Here is a 21,188-nt window from a genome sequence, read left to right on the forward strand (position 1 = left end):
TTAAAATCTTTTGAAGTCATGTGTCAAGAATGTAGTGCTGTGGGCAACAACTCTTCAGAAGTTTCATAAGTTTTCTTAATCCTTCCCCTGTGATGGCAAATGTCAGAGAGAGAAGCATTCCAGTTGGCCGGTGTCAGTAGCACATTACAGATCAATGCACTGAACCTAGGAAATCCTGCTTAGTGTGACAAAGCTCATCTAAAAAACCATGTGTACTGTATCCCAGTGGACTTGACTGTAGCATAATTAAATGGGAAGTAAAAGTCATAACATTATTGCTTTGCTTCTAGAAATACTTAACCTTGGAAAAACATAGTTACACTTCCTGAGATGAATAGACCTCTATATTAAGTTTCTCTTATATATTTTTTTTAACAGATATTCGGCAGAGTCTCAGTCCAATGTCTCAGAGGCCCATTCTGAAAGTTTGTAACCATGGTAATAAACAGTATTCATAAATGACATATTCTTTTTATCTACTTTTATCCTGTTGATCTGTGATTTTAGTAGGCTGCTGTGGCGTTCTCAAGTTTCAATTTAACTAAAATTGTAAAAATGTATGAATCTATACATTTGCTGTGAGGTAGTGTACTAATATTTATATCCTGAGGTTGTTGCCTTAATGTAGTGTCTATAGTTCTTTCAGGCCTTGAGTGAATACTTTTTATTATTATTATTTGAAGTTACCTCACACGTGTATGATGAGTGTTGTCTGGTGTATTGTTTCAAAAGCATTGTGCTCTCATAATGCTATTTTAAGTAGTGGATTTACTTTACATCAAGAAATATGAAATCTTGAATCTGTTGCCTATATTACTCTACCATATTTGTCAGTACAGTTTGAAATACTGTAACCAGCATTTTGGCAGACTCATTAATACAGGTGAACTTCATGTGGTATTACTATGGATGGATGGGCTAGAATCACTAAAAAGACGGTAAGTTAACTCAGTCTGTGGTATTTATGAGATTGAGTCTTTTCAGAAATCCCTAACCAGCTCCTGCACACCCAGTCTCAAAGCGCCAGTTTGTGATGATTGGGTTTTATTTACTTTGGTGCCTTTTTCTCACTATTATGGATGATGGGGTTCTGCTTACCTTACCTAGTCAAAAACGAATCCATCTATTGTGATTGCCATGTACCCTCAGTGAGAGTGTCACCAGAGTTCACCAGATTTATAAATTGAAACATACTTGACAGATTACATTCAGGGGTTGTTTTGGGTACAGATGAATGAAGTAGTGATGTTCTACTACTAATATGTGACTGAGTAGAGAAAGGTGTGTCAGATTTTTACAAAAGCCTAAAACATTATGAGGTAAATAAGAAAAAGACATTGGTATAATCTGTTAATAGCTGTATCTCTGCTGCTTAAGGTAAAGTATATATGGTAGATGCTTAATAAAGGAAAGGTAAAATCCTGCAGCAAAATTTTTTGTATATCTTTTGATTTTTGTCAACAGCATGTGTTCTTGTTTTGCCTTCCCCCGCTCTAACAGTAGGAAAAAAGAAGTGTAATCAGAGAAATTGATTGTGGATAAATAATTCCTAATTTGGTGTTTATTATTTAGAGACGTCGTGACATGTAAAATAATGGCAAAAAGTGTAGAGGATATTTTCTTGGACCTTAGAGATTTTTTTTTTATAGATGAATACATGGAAACTCTGGCTATAAAGTCAAAACTACAGAGCTATAGACATAATTGTGGCCATAATACAGTTCTGATTCCCATCACATTTTGCTCCTTATTACATATACATACTTTGATTATTTTTATTATAAGTAAAATTTATAAAATAACGATTCATTCCACATTATAAGTTTTTAAAGAACCGCAGCCAACACAGTAATCATGATATGATTATAATGGCATATGTGTATCCCTGCTATGCTTAATGTTAAGTAAATATTTTACATATAATATGGGGAGAAATTATTTAAGATAAATTTGTGCATTGGCCTCAGGGTCCGTGTTCTTCTCTGACTGTAATGTTAGTAAACTGCCCATGCTACACAGGCTCATGAGTAATTATGTATAAATTGTGATATTTCAATCCAGTTTGTAAAAGCAGATGAGCATTGCATTTCTATCTTTACTAGAGCTGATGTACATTATCTTAAGTCCTAAGGCTATTGTGATAATTAAGCTAGTAGGTTATACAGCAAGTCAGTGGAGATATACCACAAATATCGAGGTCTCTGTTGTAATATAAATGTAGTAGATTGACCTGGTTTTGAAACTTATTTTATATTGATTTTTTTGCTGTTTTCTCTACACATTTTTAAGCAAGTAAGAACAAAATCCAAATGACCAAATTAATCTTTATGAAGTACCATATTTCCCCATGTATAAGATGACCCCATTTATAAGACAAACCTTAATTTGGGGGCCCCAAATTTGAAAAAAATATGTATTACATAAAGCTATTGAATTCAAGTTTTATTCATCATAAAATTCATACAACTCCTCAACAAGCACGAAAAAGCGGAAAATATGTTAAAAAAATCTACAACTACTGTATAAGACACACCCAGTTTCTGGACCCCAAATTTTTTGGAAAAGGGTGTGTCTTATACATGGGGAAATACAGTATATGTATAAACATAGATTTATTTGACTAGATGTTGGAAAAATGAAGAATTTGGTTAAGGAAAGTATATTCATTGCAATAGGGATTGGGATTATTTTTTAGAAAAAGTTGACATTTCAGCATCTATTTGTAATCTATTTCTAAAAATTACTTGGTTTTATTGAAAACCGTGCTATGGGATTGAAATGTAGCACATAACCCCTTTTACTTTTTAATTTGCATTCATGTACTTAAACAAAACTAATGTCCGATTTATATTTTCTACAAATATATAGTTGATGTTATCTGTAAACTCTTTTTAAAAGATTTATAAAATTTTCTGCTTGGATAGTAAATGCCAGGCACTATGCTGATGTTTTATACATATCCCGTTTAATCTTTTCATTACTCCTATCAAATATTGAATGATTTTATCTCCATTTTAAAGTTGAATATAACCAAGGATTAAACAGGTCTGATAGTTTGCTTAAGGTTCTGCAGTCAAACTTCGAACCTGGGCACGTCTGACTTCTGAGTGCAGGTTCTTAGTCTCCCTGCCATGTCGTGCTCTGAGTGCAGCTGCTTGAGTCATTACCTGTTCTCACCAGCCCCGAGGGAATGAGCTGTTGTGTACCTTTTTTTCCCTCAGGACATACGGTTGAACTATTGAGATACACCCCTCTGAGGGTTTCTAGCCTCTGGTGTGTCCACTCTTAGTCTCAGATTGAGCAACTGCATAGCACTCTTTTCTGCGTCTGAGGCTGGATTACAAGGGCATACCATCTTCCAGGGTCATGACCACTTTTTATTCCTTTAAGAAATTCTATATATTGCCTAACCAGGTGGTGGTGCAGTGGATAGAGCATCACCTGGGATGCTGAGTACCCAGGTTCGAAACTCCAAGGTCGCCAGCTTGAGCATGGGATTACACACGTGATCCCATGATCGCTGGCTCGAGTCCAAGGTCATTGGCTTGAGCAAAGGGTCACTGGCTTAGCTGGAGCCCCCAGTCAAGTCACATATGAGAAAGCAATCAATGAACAGCTAAGGTACCCAATGAAGAATTGATGCTTCTCATCTCTCTCCTTTTCTGTCTGTTTCTCTCTTTCTCTCTCTCTCTAGAAGAAAAGAAACTATATTAAAACATCTATATTAATTTTAATAAATGTACTCTTTTAGAAAGATCATAGACGATTTAGATTCTAAATATAGATTTAGAAATATATGTGTGTGTATACATATGGCATATTTTATTTTAGAATTAGAAAATCCTGATAAAGTATCCTCTGGACCCTGGGGAATATAGATTTTGGCAAAAGATGGCCTCCAGCATTCTAGCTTCCATAGTCTGCAGAAGCACAGAAATTATACAGACTTGTGCTGTGTTCCAAACCTCTAGCAAAAATACTTCGGTTAAAGCCTTTACCTGTTTTATCTTTTGTTTTGCCTGTTAATATCAAAGCAGAAATTGTGTTTGGTATTTTTCCTTGCAAAATCTTCACTCATTAACGTAGAAATATTTATTAAATACTTGCTCAGCACTTAAGATTTAGAGACACCCTCTAAGAATTCACCATCCAGTTGGAAGATAAAACAAGTAATATTTCTCATACCTCTATATTTGCTTGATGCCAAGTTAGGGAAACACACAGAGTTTTGGGAATAACAAGAAGTATGAAAAGACTAATTCCGACCTATCTTCTAGAAGGATCGGAAATTCCAAGCTGAGTTTTGAGGGATGAGTAGAAATGACGCCAGAAAGCCTGAGGACAAGGGTGAGCCGGCGAATCAGCAGCGCAGCGCGTGCGTCCTCTCCCAGGGGGTCCTTGTGACGCACGTTCTGAGCCCTGTAAACTGTCGGCTCGTATTCTCACACATTATTACCTACTATAATAATGCTCTGACTAGCACTCTGGTCTATCCCATTTTGCTATATGCATTTACCTAAAAATGTTCTGAATGTCTGCACACTACTCATGAGTCAGGCTGGGGTAAGGCAATATAGGAGGCACCCGTCTCGTTTGCTGCTGTAACCCCAGTTCTGAGCCAGGATAGAGCCTGACATGGGAATAGTGAGAATGTATTGAATGAACACACATGTTTAGGGCTAGCCTTCAAGGAAACAATTAATACATATTGGACAAAATCAGGCCTCTCGATATTATCTAAATAGGTGGGATTTGATATGCTAGTTGCTGAAACTCAGGCTGTGAACACAGTTAACACCCTCTCATCTCCCTAAATGTCATCTGAAGGAGATACTTGATTATCACTGGTCAAGACTGCAGAAGGTTGATAGGTCAAATGTGGAGGGTACAATTTGATCTTGATTAATCCTTAGAAATTGAAAGTTACTTATGAGTTAAAAATATTTCCCCTTGTGGTCCTGGCCAGGTGACTGCAGTGTGCCAAGGTCGAGAGTTTGATTCCCACTCAGGACACTTATGAGAAATAATCAATGAGTGCACCACTAAATGGAGCAGCTAAGTGGAACAATGAGTTGATGCTTCTCTCTCTCTCCCCCCCCTTTCTCCCTCCCTCCCTGCCTTAATCATCCCAACCCTTCCCCCTCTTAAATCAATGGAAATTTTTTTTATAAATTTCTTTCATGCTTAATTGAGCAAAGTTTCACAACAGTAAATATAATAAACAAAAGCATATGCTAATGCGTTTTCTCATTTCTTTACTCAACACAGTGCATTCCAGACTTAAAGATTTCTATAGTCTGTGGAAAATAATAAAATTTTCTAAGTCAAGATAATCTAAGTATTCATTAATGCATTTTTATATATTTTTTATTTTTGTTTTTAATATTTTGGTGGGGGAGGGAGAGAGAAAGAGAGAGAAAGAGAAAAAGGGGAGGAGCAGGAAGCATCAACCCCCATATGTGCCTTGACCAGGCAAGCCCGGGGTTTCAAAACCGGTGACCTCAGCATTTCCAGGTCAACTCTTTATCCACTGTGCCATCACAGGTCAGGCTATTAATGCATTTTCATAAAGTTCATACTTTATTTGGGTGTTAGCAAATCAACGGGCCTAATTGAAAATAAAGGACCATATAGGGATAAAGTATATCAAGAGCTTGATGCCAGACCCAGAATTTGGACTATTGAGATTTTGAGCATAAAAATGACACAGGTTTGGGCAGTCTGTATGGAACCGAAGTTACAACTATACAAGAGAAGAAAAACTCGAAAGCACTTTATAACCACCTTGATGCTGATGTAGGTTGGCAGCAGGGACCAGGAGAGAGTCAGGAGCTTACTGGTTTGAGGAAGGGAGCCAGGTCTAGAGCTGTAGGGTGAGACCCTCACAGAGAATTGCTAAGCCTGTGTAAGGCAATGAGTTATCTGAAGAAAAATCTTTAAATCTAGAGAATGGTAAATCAAAGGCTAAACCTTACGATTGAACCCAGGTGAATAATGAAGTGAGAGGCAGAAAAAAAAAAAAAAGAAATGGGAGGAGATTGCATAATAATGGAGCCATTTCTTTATACAACTCTGTAGTATCCCACTGACTAGTGCCACTCTCTTCCTACTCTCTTCAGGACATCTCTTCCCCTGTATATTGCATAGACTATAAAACATTTGTGACGTGGCTGGGCCAGTCAGCTCAGCTGGTTAGAGTGGTGTCCCGAAACACCATGTTCAATCCCCAGTCAGGACACACACCAGAAGCAAGCAGTGAATACACAACTAAGAGCATTCTTCTCTCTCTCCCTCACTCTCTCTCACTTGCTTCTCTTGTTCTCTCTCCCTCTCTCTGTCTCCAAGTCAATCAATTAAAAAAACTTCGTGACAGGATTTCACACCTTATGGTGCCTCTCCCTGTATTTGGGTTGCGTCCTCATTAGAGGGTTCGCTTTTCATTAGGTATTCCTTCCTCAGGAGTATTCGGAAGAAAATTCTATAAACTATATGCAGTTAAAACCCCCTAATGATAAAACTATTTAACTGTGACAAAATAAGATAAAACACAATAAAAAATTTAGGTAAATAAATATTACACATTTTTAGTGACTATCCATAACCTAAACAAAATTTTGCTATCTAATCTTTATATGAAATCAATTCTTAATAGCCTTAATTTGGATTTGATTATCTATTTTTACTCTCCCACTTCTGTATGGAGCTGTGAGAGATTTTTATAGAAAGAAGATTGTATTGCCTCCAGGCACAGCTGCTCTGCCATTCCAAGATTTGAAGTCGGAGTTAATGTGAAGCTAGTTAGACATTTTTGAATTAGCATATTTCTCCACAAATTAAGAGAGGCACACAAAACAAGCTTTGTTGTGGATATATTAGAACCTCACAGGTAACCAACCATCCCTCTTCCCTAAACCATGCAGTCTTGGGCCCCTGACCTGCCTTTTCCTCAGATAGCAGGAGCCTTGAGGCGGAATTCTGGAGCCTGTAAGGTTTCGGTGGTGACTGCTGAGCACTGGCTGCCTTCAGGCTGCGTTGAGAACAGTGAGGACCAGTGACTGCAGTCCTTGTGTAGAAAACCTTGTCTATCAAAGTAGTAAATGTGGACCACCACCATTTCCATTTCTTGACACTGGATCCTATTTTAAAATAGGAAGAGCATAGGAATAAGGTAATCACATTATATGATTTTGCTAAATGTCATTGGTTTATTTTCATGAGAATAGTTTTTGTTCTCTCTGTGATAAACTTATGCCTGCCAAAAAACCGAAGAAAGGGAGTTATTAAAACACTAATTGTTTCGACACCCTTCCACTTGGGCTTTCAAGCAGAATCAAATGCTACCTGTAACTGTCAAAACACTTAAATATTTTTAAGGGAGACTTTTCTAGGCCAGGAATGTAAAACAGCATGGGCGATTTCACATTGTACTCACACATCAGTCTCCTATTTACTCTGTTGTCAAGCAAAAGGAAGCCAGCGCGCAGCAGGGCTCCTGCCTGGGTGAAGATGCCTGTGGGTGGAAGGGAAAGGCCTTTCTAATTTATGCTCCGGGCAGGACAACCTTTTAGCTCAGTCATTACCATACAGACTCTTAAGCGTGAACAGGTTAGAAAATTCTCAAGTAGTGAGGATTTCAAGTTGTTTTAAAGGACATTTATGCAAGAAACAGCAAATGCCTTTCACTTAATGAGCATGCACAAATGGATGCTGAGGGCTGGAAGCAAACGGAGTGAGAAGGAGATAACTATTATGTCAGGAAGAAATGCCCTTCACTTTCCTGAAATAGTTGTTATGATTAATGTCTCTCATTCTGTGTTTGTCTAGAGTGGACTATAATTATTATGATCTTTTAAAATTTTTGGCACATTAAATTATTCCCTTTGCTTGTAGCATAGGTGCAGACCAGGTTTCTATGGAGTCGGCGGCCAAATGACTTGAGAAGTTCCTTGAACTCTGAACCTTTGATTTAGATTTTGAGTTTGGGCTTTATTTTTTATTTTGTTTTCTGGTGAAAAGATCTATTGATTTTTATCAAATTTTTCTCCTCTCCAAAAAACAGATTAGATAGTAATTACTGATTTTGCTGTTTGATTACTGGTTTGTTACAAAGTTTTTCATTCTATGTTACGTTTTTGTTATGCATATCCTTTAAAAGTAGCCACTTTTACTGTAATTGTCACTTGAGCTAAACTTTCATTGGTATAATCACAAATGTGGAAAACGTCAAATGATTGGCAGAGCTACAGTTTTAGTAACAAATAAACTGTTTAAGACAAACAATAAAAGTCCAATGATACGGTGTTATCGTGGAGGTTCACTGAGGATATGGGGATGGGATGGCATCATCTGGACCCAGGACGGGCATTAGTCTTACTAGACCTCCCAGACAGGAGGGGCGCAGGCTCCGCTGGGCTGTGCAGCTTGGAAGGAGCAGATAAGGGGAAGAGTAGTAGCCTAGGAAGAACCAGGCAGCAAAGCCACTGGCTTCAGAAAAGCCGGGTATGGAGAGGATAGAGGAGCACATGGGTGCAGATTAGCTTAAGGACACAGGTGTCATTGTCAACTCAGGAAGAATACTAGAAACTGAAGCCAGAGAGCATTGATTGGAAGAGTAGTGGAGGTTGTTCTTTCTAGAAGCCTGGATGTGAGAAAGAGAGAGGGGCAAGAGAAAGAAAGAGAGAGAAAGAGGAAATAGCTTAAAAAAAAAAAAAAAAAAGGTGACACTATAGTGGATATATAGTTTAAACAGTGGGTGTTTCTTTGCCTTTTGTGTGGCATTGGCTTTACCGTCTTTGTATTCTGAAGGGAAGGAGCTCGGAAGTGGAGGGGTGCTGATTTGGTGGGGCAGTAGTGAGGGTGAGGTCCCTGTGGTGGGGCGGCAGAGCACAGGTGCAGAGAACCTGGGCAGGAAAGAGCGAGGATAAAGGGAGAGAAGTGGATGGCAGTACTGAGTAAGGGAGAATGTGGAGGGCCCACCCATAGCATCCATTTTCACTGAGAACTAGGCTATAGGGTCTCCCCTCAGTCACAGTGGGACTGCAGAGGAGAGCCAGGAACAGTAGAGGGCAGCACGTCTCCTGTAGGGATTATGAGAGGTAACTGCCCAGGGAGATGCAAAATTCTTCTTGCATCAGCGACCCAGCTGGAAAGGGAGACTGCTGCTTGTACGGACAGCAGTGTGCAGAGTCTGAGGGCAGAAGAGTCCCCAAGGTGCTTCCCAGGTTTTGTTAGCTCTCCAGTAGCCTAAAGAACCAAAAATGAATATCCGAATATAACCGTAGTCTCAGTTTGGCAGAAGGCAGACAGTGTGTTACAGTACCTGTCAATTAGAGACATCCCGTTTTTGAGAGGATATTTTATATTTTAAAATAGTGTAGTAGTTATTTGGGAAAATTAATAGTAGTAACTAATGTCGGAGTGTCTTGCGTGGCATGTGTGTGACTGCTGTGTCACATGAGGAAGGCATGTGCAGGACAGTGGAGATCCTGATGCCACTGGTTTCCTTCCAGGCACGTGCCAACCACATGACGTGTCTGAGATCATTTCCACAAAACAGCCCTCAGTGCTGAACTCATCATTCCCAAGGTGCATAGATTTATTTTTGTTTTTATATATTTTATTCTCACTACAGGCCATTTTGGAGTAGCCACAGATACACAGGTATTAATTTTTAAGATTGTTGTCAGACTGGCACATAATAGTTACTTTAAAAATACCAGTAGTAGTTCTGATTCACTATTTGTGAAAATATAAAACTAGCGAGATTTTTGAGTCCTGTTTGTAGGAGTCTTGAATGACCTGGCGAAGCAGTCTGACCTTGACAGGCAACATGGGTAAGCTTGGGCCTCAGAAGCAGACAGGCCTTAGTCTGACTTCTTGACTTACTGACAGGGTGACCCTAGCACAGCGGTTCTCAACCTGTGGGTCGTGACCCCGGCGGGGGTCGAACGACCAAAACACAGGGGTCACCTAAGGACATCGGAAAATACATATTTATTATACAATACATTTTTAAATAAAATATGTATTTCCGATGGCTTTAGGCGACCGCTGTGTTTTGGTCGTTCGACCCACGCCGGGGTCGCGAACTACAGATAAAGAACCACTGCCCTAGCAAGTTATTTCACCTTTAATTTCCTTTTTCTCAGCTATAAGAAGAGAAACTACACTATGTGCTTCATAGATTATTTGTAAAATTAAATAAAAGTATGTGAGTACTCTACTAAAATATCCATAATTGAGTAGATATTCAGTAAATTCAATATGTTAATTCCTCTTTATTCTTTTTCCTTTTCCACCATCCTTTCTTTTTTTAGACTATTTTTTTTTTGTTTTGTTGTTTTTTGTTGTTTTTTTTTCAGAGAGAGAGTCAGAGAGAGGGATAGATAGGGACAGACATAGGAACAGAGAGAGATGAGAAGCATCAATCATTAGTTTTTCGTTGCGACACCCTAGTTGCTCATCAATTGCTCTCCCATATGTGCCTTGACCGTGGGCCTTCAGCAGACCATGTAAACCCCCGCTCAAGCCAGCGACCTTCAGTCTAAGCTGGCGAGCTTTGCTCAAACCAGATGAGCCCGCACTCAAGCTGATGAGCTTGGGGTCTCGAACCTGGGTCCTCCGCACCCCAGCCCAACACTCCATCCACTGTGCCACCACCTGGTCAGGCTCCACCATCCTTTCCTGATATATTTGTCAATAGAAGCTTATTATCAATTCTTCAGCAAAGCAACAGTGATATGCAAAATGAGTGTGATAATGAAAGGTTGAAATTAATTTTCTTAGGATGAATATTTTCTGTATTGCCTTAAAGAGAATTAAGTGGTATGAACTCATTTAGAAGAAAAAGTGAAAAATTAGAAGACTATGGAGACTTGGTTTTAAAATACAATAATAAAGATTTTTTTACCCTCTTTTCACCACAAAACAAAAAAGAAGAGAAACAAACCAATCTCAACTTCCATGAAATCGAGACGCCTTTAGCCTGGAACATATGAAGACAGCAGAGAGGAAGGTGGTGCAGGCAGGGGGAGGCTGCAATGCAGGTGTATTTATTTCCAAGACTTCCATAACAACTCACCCCAAGCCAGGGAGCCTACAACCACAAAGCATTATTGTCTCACAATTCTGGAGACTGCACATTTGAAATCAAGGTGTTGGCAAGGTTGGTTCTGTCTTGAGGGAAAGCCTGATCCGTTTCTCTCTCCTGTCTGCTGGTGGCTGGTGTTCATTGGTGTGCCTTGTCACTCTAATCTCTGATTCCACCTACACATGGCATTCTTTCTATGTGTCTCTTCACTTGTTCTTGTTATGGGGACACCAGTCATTTGCTTAGGGCTCAACCTATTCTAGTGTGACCCCCCCCCCCTCACATCTACAAAGACCCCATTTCCAAGTAAGTTTACATTCACAAGAACCAGGGTGAGGACTTCAGCATACACTTTGGGAGGACACAATTCAACCCCCAACAGCAGGTGACTCCCGTGAGAATCCGACTGGTTCACTCCTCACAGGACCGCACAAGCGCTTGGGAGTCGGGGCTCCAGGAGCAGCTGGCGGAAGGAATGCGACAGGAAGCGGAAAATGGCAGGGTGGGAAGGAGCAGCTTGACCTCCCTCTGGCAGTGCTGCTCCCCCTCCCTCCCTGTGTTCCTGCCAGTCAGGTGATGAGACGTGTATAATCTGGGAAAACTGGGTACTCTAGAATGGCAATACAAACCAGGGATGACGTGTCCCACCGGAAACGGGGACCATGTGAACACAGAGGCCAGTCTTTCGGAGGCAAAGGAAAGGGGGCTAAATCCTCTTCTGCCCCTCCCCCCGCCACCACTTGATCCTTAGAGCAGAGAAGCCAAGCGTATGCTCCAAGCACATCACAGAAGATCCCTCTGAAGGTAATGAACAGTCTAGAGAAAAGGTCTTCAGATACAGGTATTTGGACCCCCTACCTTCCAAAAATGCTAGCTTATTGCAAGAGCATCCCACAAAGGCCCACAGTTAACAAGCCTACGCTCTCATCATACAAAATTGTTACTCTTAGGTAACTAATTTGTGCTGAGGATTGATCAGCTGACACTTGAGGAAATCGTTCAACATGAAATAAGAAAGAAAATCAACCAGAGGAATTCTTAGTAAATGTGGAGAATAGCATCATACTTAGTAATCATATCGATATCAAAGATCAATGGTGAAAATAGGACTAGATAGATAGATAGATAGATATTTTGGGTCCAGTTCCAGGCAACAAGTAAGCAAATCTCAATAAAGCAAGTAACACGAATTATTTGGCTTCCACGTGCATTTAAAAGTTACATATACACTATACTGTAGTATTCAAATGTGCATCATGACTAAAAACACTACATACCTTCATTTAAAAATATTTTATTTTTAGGCCCTGGCCGGTTTGCTCAGTGGTAGAGCATCGGCCTGGCGTGCAGAAGTCCCGGGTTCGATTCCTGGCCAGGGCACACAGGAGAAGCGCCCATCTGCTTCTCCACCCCTCCCCCTCTCCTTCCTCTCTGTCTCTCTCTCCCCCTCCCACAGCCAAGGCTCCATTGGAGCAAAGATGGCCCGGGCGCTGGGGATGGCTCCTTGGCCTCTGCCCCAGGCGCTAGAGTGGCTCTAGTCGTGGCAGAGCTACGCCCCGGATGGGCAGAGCATCGCCCCCTGGTGGGCAGAGCATCGCCCCTGGTGGGCATGCCGGGTGGATCCCGGTCGGGCGCATGCGGGAGTCTGTCTGACTGTCTCTCCCCGTTTCCAGCTTCAGAAAAATACAAAAAATATATATATATTTTTAAATTTCTGACCATTGTCTGAGCCTGGTGGAAAAATGGAGGCAATAGACTTGCTTGGTGCAGAGTTGCCACAAATCTTCAATGTGTAAGAAACAGTGCCTGTAGAGTGCACTAAAGTGGAGCACAGTAAAATGGAGTGTGCCTGTATTTACAGAAGAATTATTAGGAAACAAAAAAGATCTTTTGGATATAACAAATCTGATAGCATAGAAAACGTAGAACAGTATTTGTGAACGCATAAACAATAGAGTTCCAGGGGAAGACGGGGGGGGGGGGGGGGGGATGAGAAGTTACGGGTAATCTGATCTATTTGACCATGTGTACAATTGTATTATAAAGCTTTGGGGACAGGTTTTAAAAGACTGAGAGGCACTAAGAAAATAAGATGCAATTATTAACTACAAAAAAAGAAAAGTGATACGTAATCACAGTGTACTCCTTGGATTTGACTTAGCTTTGTGTGGGATTTTACAATTATAATAATATAAATACTGTTCCAAGATGGCCCCCAATGATCTCTCTCCTCCCTGGTGTTCACATCTTGATGTAATCGCCCCAAAACATTTTCCAGGGTTAGTCTATAACCGATTGAATAAGGCAGAAATAATGCTGTGTCACATCTGAAATGAAGGTACAGAAGATACCATAGCTTTCATCTTGGGTGTTCCATCCTGCTTTCTTCCTCTCTTATCTTTGGGGGAAGCCATGTCATAAGCAGCCCTCAGAGAGACCCAAGTTGTGAGGAAATTAAGCTTCCGCCTGTCATAATGGGAAATCAGAAGTAATGTCTAACATTGATTGATCAAGAAACAGGAGGAGAAACAAATGAGACAGGCAGGGACAAGAGTCTGCTATATTTCATTGGAGGCTTTGGATTTCTTTGTCAACTACCAATAAATTTAAAGAAAATTAAAGTTTAAAAATATTAAAGGTTTTAATTAACAACAGGTAGGTAATCATGATAGGAAGACATCTCCAAGAATAACTTATTTTATCCCTATTAAGATAGAAACAGAAGTCAGTTGCATTCATTGCTTATCTTTTCTCCTAAAATACACTGATTGTACTTTTCCTTTTCTGTCTCCAATAATGCCTGTGAACCTGAAGAGGACTTCTGTTTTAGCTCTCAGCTTATCATTTTTATGTGATCTAGAAAATGAAGTGCTCTTTAATGTGCATTCCTAAAGAGTTGCAGGCAATGATAAGAGTCCATAATGGTAGTGTCTTTAGCTCAGGATAATAAACGTGCTTCTCCAAATAACACGAACACCTGTCCTCCCTTGTTTGTGTCTGTTCTGTACATACCATTGGTCAGTGATTTTGAAGCACATCTCAATGTTTTCTGCCCTTGTCATTCTTAATATTAGAGAAAATAATGATGGAAATGAGTAATAGAGAAAATCAAGTACCACTCATATTATTTTTCTTTTCTTTTCTTTTCTTTTTTTTTTTTTTTTTTTTTTGTGTGTGTGTTTTAGAGGAAAAGTAGCCTTGCAGTGCTGCGTAAGAACTTGATTGCTAAACTGAATCTTTAGAAAGCAAGAGAATGGGATGAAATTAGCACCTTGAAACATTAAGGTGACAATCAGTGGCTCTTTTGTAAGAAGGCATCTTAATACATGATACTGGCTTCGTGGAAGCCAAGGACGGAGCTTGTGTATTGACACCTGCTTGTGATTTCCAGGCGAGTGGTGGCTCCCTTGTTATATGACTTCTTGTTATGTAGTCTACGTAAGGACATAAATATTTAATAATTTTCTACTTTAAAAGGATCTCTAAATTTACTGAAGAAAGCGCTGACATGCATGAAGAAAGCTGAATGTCCCGCTGCCTCCCAAGTAAATTAGAAATGATTAGTGTTAGCCAGGATGGCATTATTTTGATGTGACAGCATTTGGCTTAAACAGTGTCGCCATTTATTAGCAGTGATATTAGAATAAATGTTAATAATCATTAAGTGCTATGTGCATTATCATTTAACTAATCATGCTTGCAATCTCCTTCTATTAGTCAAACCTCTTTTGGTTAATTAGTCAAAGGAGCTTTCTATTTCCCATTTCTGAAGGAATAATGAAAAAAGAAACATTGAAATACCCTAAAGGGAGTGACAGCATATCACTGTTTACCTCATATATCAACTTCATTCACCCTCACCCAGTCCATTATAGCAGCTTCAAAAATTCTGGCAGTTTTTTTTTTTTTGCTTTGAAATATGATTAGACTTATTAAATTGTACGTACATACTTAACCCATTAAAGCACTTATGCAGCAGAAAAGTGCTAATATGATAGTGCAAATAAAGACAAAATCCTCATTTACGAACTCATCATATTGAAGGATGAGCCAAGAAATACTGTTTAGATTTAACATTCAAAATGTTAATAACATATTTTTCTATTTTGTTCTATTCTGACAAGCAATAACTCAAAAGCTATAGAACTTCAAAACTACAAATATGAGACAATATTATCAGTTCTTCTGTTAACTTCCTTCTTGTTAATGTAGTTAGCCTGAGGAGTTCTTAAGCTGATGTTTGAGAAAACCATGAACAGGGTTTTATTATCCAAAGTATATATATTTTATCACTGGTTGTAAAGCATATTTTCATCTTAGCCATGTCCCAAAGAAAGAGAGAAGAGATAGAGAAAAGTATCTTTTACAATTTATTGTGATTTGTCATCAGGCACCTACTCAAGTAATGACCGTGATGCTCTATTTCTAACTGTTCAGCCCAGAATAAGCGGAGGGCATAGTGCACGAAGAGCAAAGAGCGATCCCGCGCGTGTCTAACAGGCAGAGACGCCCCGCCCCCGCGAGGCCCCTGGGCTCTGTGCTGCGCTTGCAGCCTCTCTGAGAGGCCTCACGGTTCTCATCAGCTCTTAAACACTGGTCTTTCTCACTTGTTGGCTACTCACTTGCTAGAAACTGGACATGACCTCTTATTCTCCATTCCGTTAATCTCCCTCTCTTCGTTCACTGATTCCCCTCCCCTTTCTTCACCTAAACATATAAACACATGATCTGCTTAGGGTGCGAAATAAATACAGGGGTGGGTAAAAGTAGGTTTACAGATTGTATGGCAAACAGCACAATGATCAGTAAGTAATAATGGAAGAGTAAACTGTGTTTTACATACTCACAACTGTAAACCTACTTTTGCCCAGCCCTGTCTACTGTATTCTATAAGGAAAGAAGTAAGGAAAGTCAGTGACTCTAGGTTCTATGTTGTAGAAACATAACATTTCCTAGAAATTAACTCTGTGTCTGCTTCATATGTTTTAAAGACAGTTGAGTTGTATATACCATCTTATTATACTCTGCTTATGGTAATTTCTAGATCCATACCTATCTTTTAAAAAATATAGTCTATTTTTTCATGTCATAGGCTTGTATAGTCACATGTTCCTCTACTGAATAGATTTCTGATCCTATCTGGAATCCCATTATAGTTTTTTTTCTTATTTTAATTAGTATTTCACTCTCTAAAGATTTCAATATTTTTTATTTTGTTGGTGTATACCTATTTTGTTTCTAGATTGGGGCTTGTACAAATGATATATGTGATTCGTGTACATGTCTTGTGGCTCTGTCAGGTAGAGACCTCGGGTCTAATTGTTGTTCCAGTGGGTCTCGAACGTTCAGCTTCAGTAGATGCCACCCAGCAGTTTTCCAAAATGATGGCCCCAGCTTATACTTTCATCAGCAGTGTATATGAGTTTCATTTCAACGTTTCTGGTAGGATAGTACATTGTGGTTTTGATTCGCATTTCTCTTATGAGTGACTTGAATACATTTTCATAAGTTTCTTGGCTTTCTGGATTTCCTGTTATGTGAAGTGCCTCTTCGAGTCTTTTGCCTATTTTTCTGTTGGCTTATTGATTGTTATGCATATTTGAATAAATAGATTTGACATAATTTAGGACGTTATCATAACACTTAGGTCAAACTGCTAATTATAGGAAAGACTATGCCTCACTATCTTACACATTATAATAGCCATGTTATTGCTTCCATAGGGCTCTTCATAGGGATATAAAGGATATGATTGCTATTTCTGAATCTTGACCACATTAGATAGACCTAGAGAGTTTTTAAATAGCACCAGTATGGAGCCTTCTTCCACATATTATGACTTAACTGGTCCATGGGGCCTAGACACTACATACTTTTATCTGTAGGTTATGTTTTGGTTCTTAAGTATGCTATTTTGTTCTTCTTTTAATTAGACTTCATCTGGTTTGATGAACCATTTCTCTTATCTAGCAAGGTCATTTCAGATTCTTTCTTTTTCCTAAAGTGTTTAACCCCTGCTCAACTAAATATCATCTTCAAATTTAATGAGATTTTCAATTTCCTAATTGAGACTGTGCTCATTAAGTTTCAGTATTCTATAATTTTATTGCAAATTGTTTCTGTCATGTGGGCAATGCTACCTTGACTTTGCCCTGGTCATGTACCTTTTCTTTGTATCAGTGAACGTTTCTTTAGTGCTTAGAAGTGGTATTGAATCAATTTCTCTGACTTTTACATAGTTGAAAATAAGTGCTGGATCTGACTCTAAGGAGGATGTGTATAATATGAGCTGCATAAGCAACACAGAACATGGATGTGATGTAATGATCTAACTGTGAGTATTAGCTGTTACATCCAAGCCGTGTAACCTTGAGCAAGTTACAGTCCTTGTGCCTCAGTTTTCTCATTTATAAAATGAGATCTTAATCATTCCTGCCTTGGTGTAAGGATTTAAATCAGATAACATATGGAAATTCTCAACAGAGCCGGATAGCAACAATTGAAATAAATAAATAGTAGTAACTGAGTCAGTTGAGGACTGTATAGAAGACATTTTAGGTTTGGTTTGATGGGACTGATAAATAATCCAAGTGAGATAGCAGGATGATTGGTCTGGGATCTGTCTTCATCATTGACTAATGCAGATAGTCTGGAACCTCTGGTTTTTACATGTCTTTCTGTAAGCAAACAGTGTAGATTTTCATTCTCAATGTGTTTGGTTATTACTGGAAAGTGTGCTTTTGCAGATTACAATGGGTACTAAGTGACAGAATCAGAATTCAAACTCGGGACTTCTGTCTACAAGTTGATTATTCCTAAATGGTAGAAACAGAGAGAATAGATTGCCCCAGACATAAGGCGTGAAAGGAGTGAGAATGTATTTTAGAAAAGTAAGATTCAAAAAATATATATAACACTATTTGACCACCTGATACATGTCAGACGTTATTGAGTACATTATTTACATTGCATAAACTGAAGCTTAGAAAGGTTAACTTGCCCAAAATCATAAAGCTGATAAATGACACAGCCAAGAATTGAACCCAGATCTGTGCAGCAAACTCCATTCTCTAAATCACTTCAATAAATGGCCTATCTTTGAATGGAATCAGGAAATTACTTTTTCTGAAATGGAAGATGCACTCAAAAATATCAGAATTAGAGTACAGAGAAATAAGGTGGAGACAGGAGTTGTGTTTAACTTTCTGTTTTGTGACAGAGTAAATGGGAAAATCATCTGAGGGATATTTCTCTTGAGTTTAACATGTATTTAAATTAGTTAAGTAGCTAAAAAGACGGTGTTTTAGAAGGAAGAGGCTATAAATGGACTAGGTGGGGGTTTTAGAAATAGAAGGAGCTTGGAAGGGATGAATTAGAAGGGTAGGCAATTTATGCACTTTATCTTCTTTTCTCCATTGGTTTACTTAAAATAATGGTGATCCTGAAATCATAAAAACTAACACTTGTTTTGGTGATACAATTTATAGCACTTTACAGTTTTCGGAGTGCTTTCGCTTACATTACTTTGTTTGATCTTAACATATTGGTGGGCACTTTTACAATTTGCTTCTATTATCCTAAAATATCCCAAAGAACATGAAACATGTTTCTACCAAAGTGGATAGAAGTTACAACTGTACTGGAGTTTCTTTACCTGTGCCATTTTAATGTATTTTATTTCATTATAAATGACAAATTGAATTATGGTGAAGAATTAAAATGTAGGTAGTACCTGGAAAATACTGGCCAGCAGGCAGTGTCATGGAGGATCGGGGATCTTTGCTTTTCTTCCCTCTTATTTCACACCTGCTTTTTCTATCTCAAAAGTATCACTGCAGTCACTGCTCAGACATGTTCAGAAGGAAGTCATTTTCCCCGTGAAATGCAGTTTTGAGTCCCAAGCTATCAATTTGATTTAAAAAAAACAAAACTGTATTTTGCAGGCTTGCATTACCATAGCATTTGGAATCTTAAAAAAAAACAAAAACCTTTGTACTTTATTTTATCTGAAGCTTGACAATCTACAAAACAACTGTCTTCATAAATTAGAATGACATAAATAAATACCGAGTAATTCATGAAAGTAAAAACCTCAGGCATTGAAATGCCTGGAAAGTCTTGTATTGCTCTTTATACTAAAATTAGGCATAGTCGAGTTTACTTGCCTATGTATAAAAACATTTTTTTCACTCCAAGTTTATATCTATTTTGGGTCTTTGACCTGGAGTGACTGGCATCAACCGACCATGGTCTGATGGGAACTGTCCAGGTAGCGTTTACAGAGCTGTAAAGCAAGGTCATTTCTGCCAGGCAGAAAGTGGTCTTGCCTTTCATAAAGGGCTCCTTACTACGAAGAAAGTGTTTCCTTTTGAAAATCTTTTACAAAATGAGAATGAAGGTCTATGTAAGTTAAGGGATACCATTTCTCATCAGACTATTTATATATATGTGTTTGTACCAAACCCAGTACTGACTGATATGCTTGTTGACCGAGGGCGCACCACGAAGACTCTAGACCCAAGTGTGTGGGTAAAACAGAAGAAAAAGTTTATTACACTCGCGAGCGGGCTCAAGGCAAGGAGGTGGCCAAGAGCACTCTCAGTCTTTTTGCAAGGGCTTTTATACTTTGGTAGGCAAGCAAGCAACCGTTTACAGAAGCTGAGTTGGCAGTTAGTCGTTAACCCTTATCCTATCTCTATCTTTATCAGGAACACATACCTATTCGTGTAAGCAGGTTGGGGTCCAGCTGCCTCCTGTGAACTAGCTCTAAGCAAATTTCTAAGTGGTTTATGGTAGGGAGCGGTCAATTCCTGCTTTCTTTAATTTTAGTCAAAAGGTCAAGCAGAATTTTTCCACTCACGGTTACAATGCTCACTGAGAGTTCAGTTCTTTTTCTCTCCATCCCTCCACACTCACCCACGTCCCAGATAATTGTTTACAAAATTTGATCAAATTAAGCATTATTATGCTTATCATATATACTACTAAATCTTTTTCATTTAGACTTTTTTCATTATCGAATTTGTACTTTTATTCTGAAAAGAGACCAATGCTTTAAAATTACTGCATTATTACTTGTGCTGTAACACAGCATAGCTGAGGGAAAGAAAATACTATACGGTGAACTCCATGCTGAATTCCAGCATTGCTGCTTATATCCTGGGAGCTGCTGAATCTCTGTGCACCGTGGTTTTATCATCTGTCCCTGGGAAGAAATTATGCCCACTTTATAGGATATTTGTGAAAACTAAATTGAACAAAAGATGCAAAGCACTATGCATCCAATACATGTTATCAATTACAACTGTTGATAAAATTTGGCCCTGTGCTGACAAGGATGTTGGCTGGGAAGAAGAAGACTGTACTCTAGAAATATTTGAGTTTTGAAAATTTTAGAAAAGAAGACCATCATTATACCAACGAGCCTCCCTGTCCTGTGCTGCCCGAGCTGATCCCCCTCTTGGCTCATTAAGAAGTGCTCCCGGGTCAGATCTGTGGAAGGGTTTACATGTCTGTGTGTGGCTCTCACCCAATTATGTAGCTTGACTGCAGAGCCATTTAATGGTAGCCAAGGTAGCTTATTTTTATGTCGTTTAGATTAATTTTTCCATTTTACTTGTACTACTACCTTTCGGATTTCAAAACATTTTAAAAGTTTACTTCAAAAACAGTATGATAAATATGCTCCTTTTTTATTTTAAATGATTTAGAAGACCTGTGAAATTGTACTTCTTGATATAAATTGCTTAGACATTGTTGCTCCTTCCTTTGTAGGATGATGAACATCTAGAGCTTGGTTGAATACTCAGGTGTAAGGAAACACGTTACTTTTTCACGGGTTACATACATTGATATCATAGCAAATGACAGAGGAAAAAAGTGGGTTTGTAAATAACTGTTACAGCGATAAAAGGGATGCCTCTTAAGGTAGGAGATAGGAAAATCAAGATAAGAGGAATATAGTTAATCATAATAATTATTTTACTGGAATTTTAAAGCAATGGAGCAATAATGATATTTTGATTCATTCATTCAGGCTATAAACAGCCAGAACCCTGGCTCACAAAATTAAGAAATCAGTTCTTGTTAATTAAGCTTA

General features: G+C 38.7%; 1 protein-coding gene across 2 annotated transcripts in view; it reads left to right on the forward strand.

Moving 5' to 3' along the window:
- DIAPH3 (diaphanous related formin 3) overlaps window positions 1-21,188 on the forward strand; it is a 522,354-nt gene that overhangs the window by 403,351 nt on the left and 97,815 nt on the right. For both annotated transcript variants that reach the window (XM_066380803.1, XM_066380804.1), the window contains one exon: window positions 379-438. In XM_066380803.1, coding sequence (XP_066236900.1) covers window positions 379-438 — 60 coding nt within the window. The remainder of the gene's footprint in view (window positions 1-378; window positions 439-21,188) is intronic.

This window comes from Saccopteryx leptura, chromosome 4, assembly GCF_036850995.1.
Source record: "Saccopteryx leptura isolate mSacLep1 chromosome 4, mSacLep1_pri_phased_curated, whole genome shotgun sequence".
Classification (NCBI taxonomy): domain Eukaryota; kingdom Metazoa; phylum Chordata; class Mammalia; order Chiroptera; family Emballonuridae; genus Saccopteryx; species Saccopteryx leptura.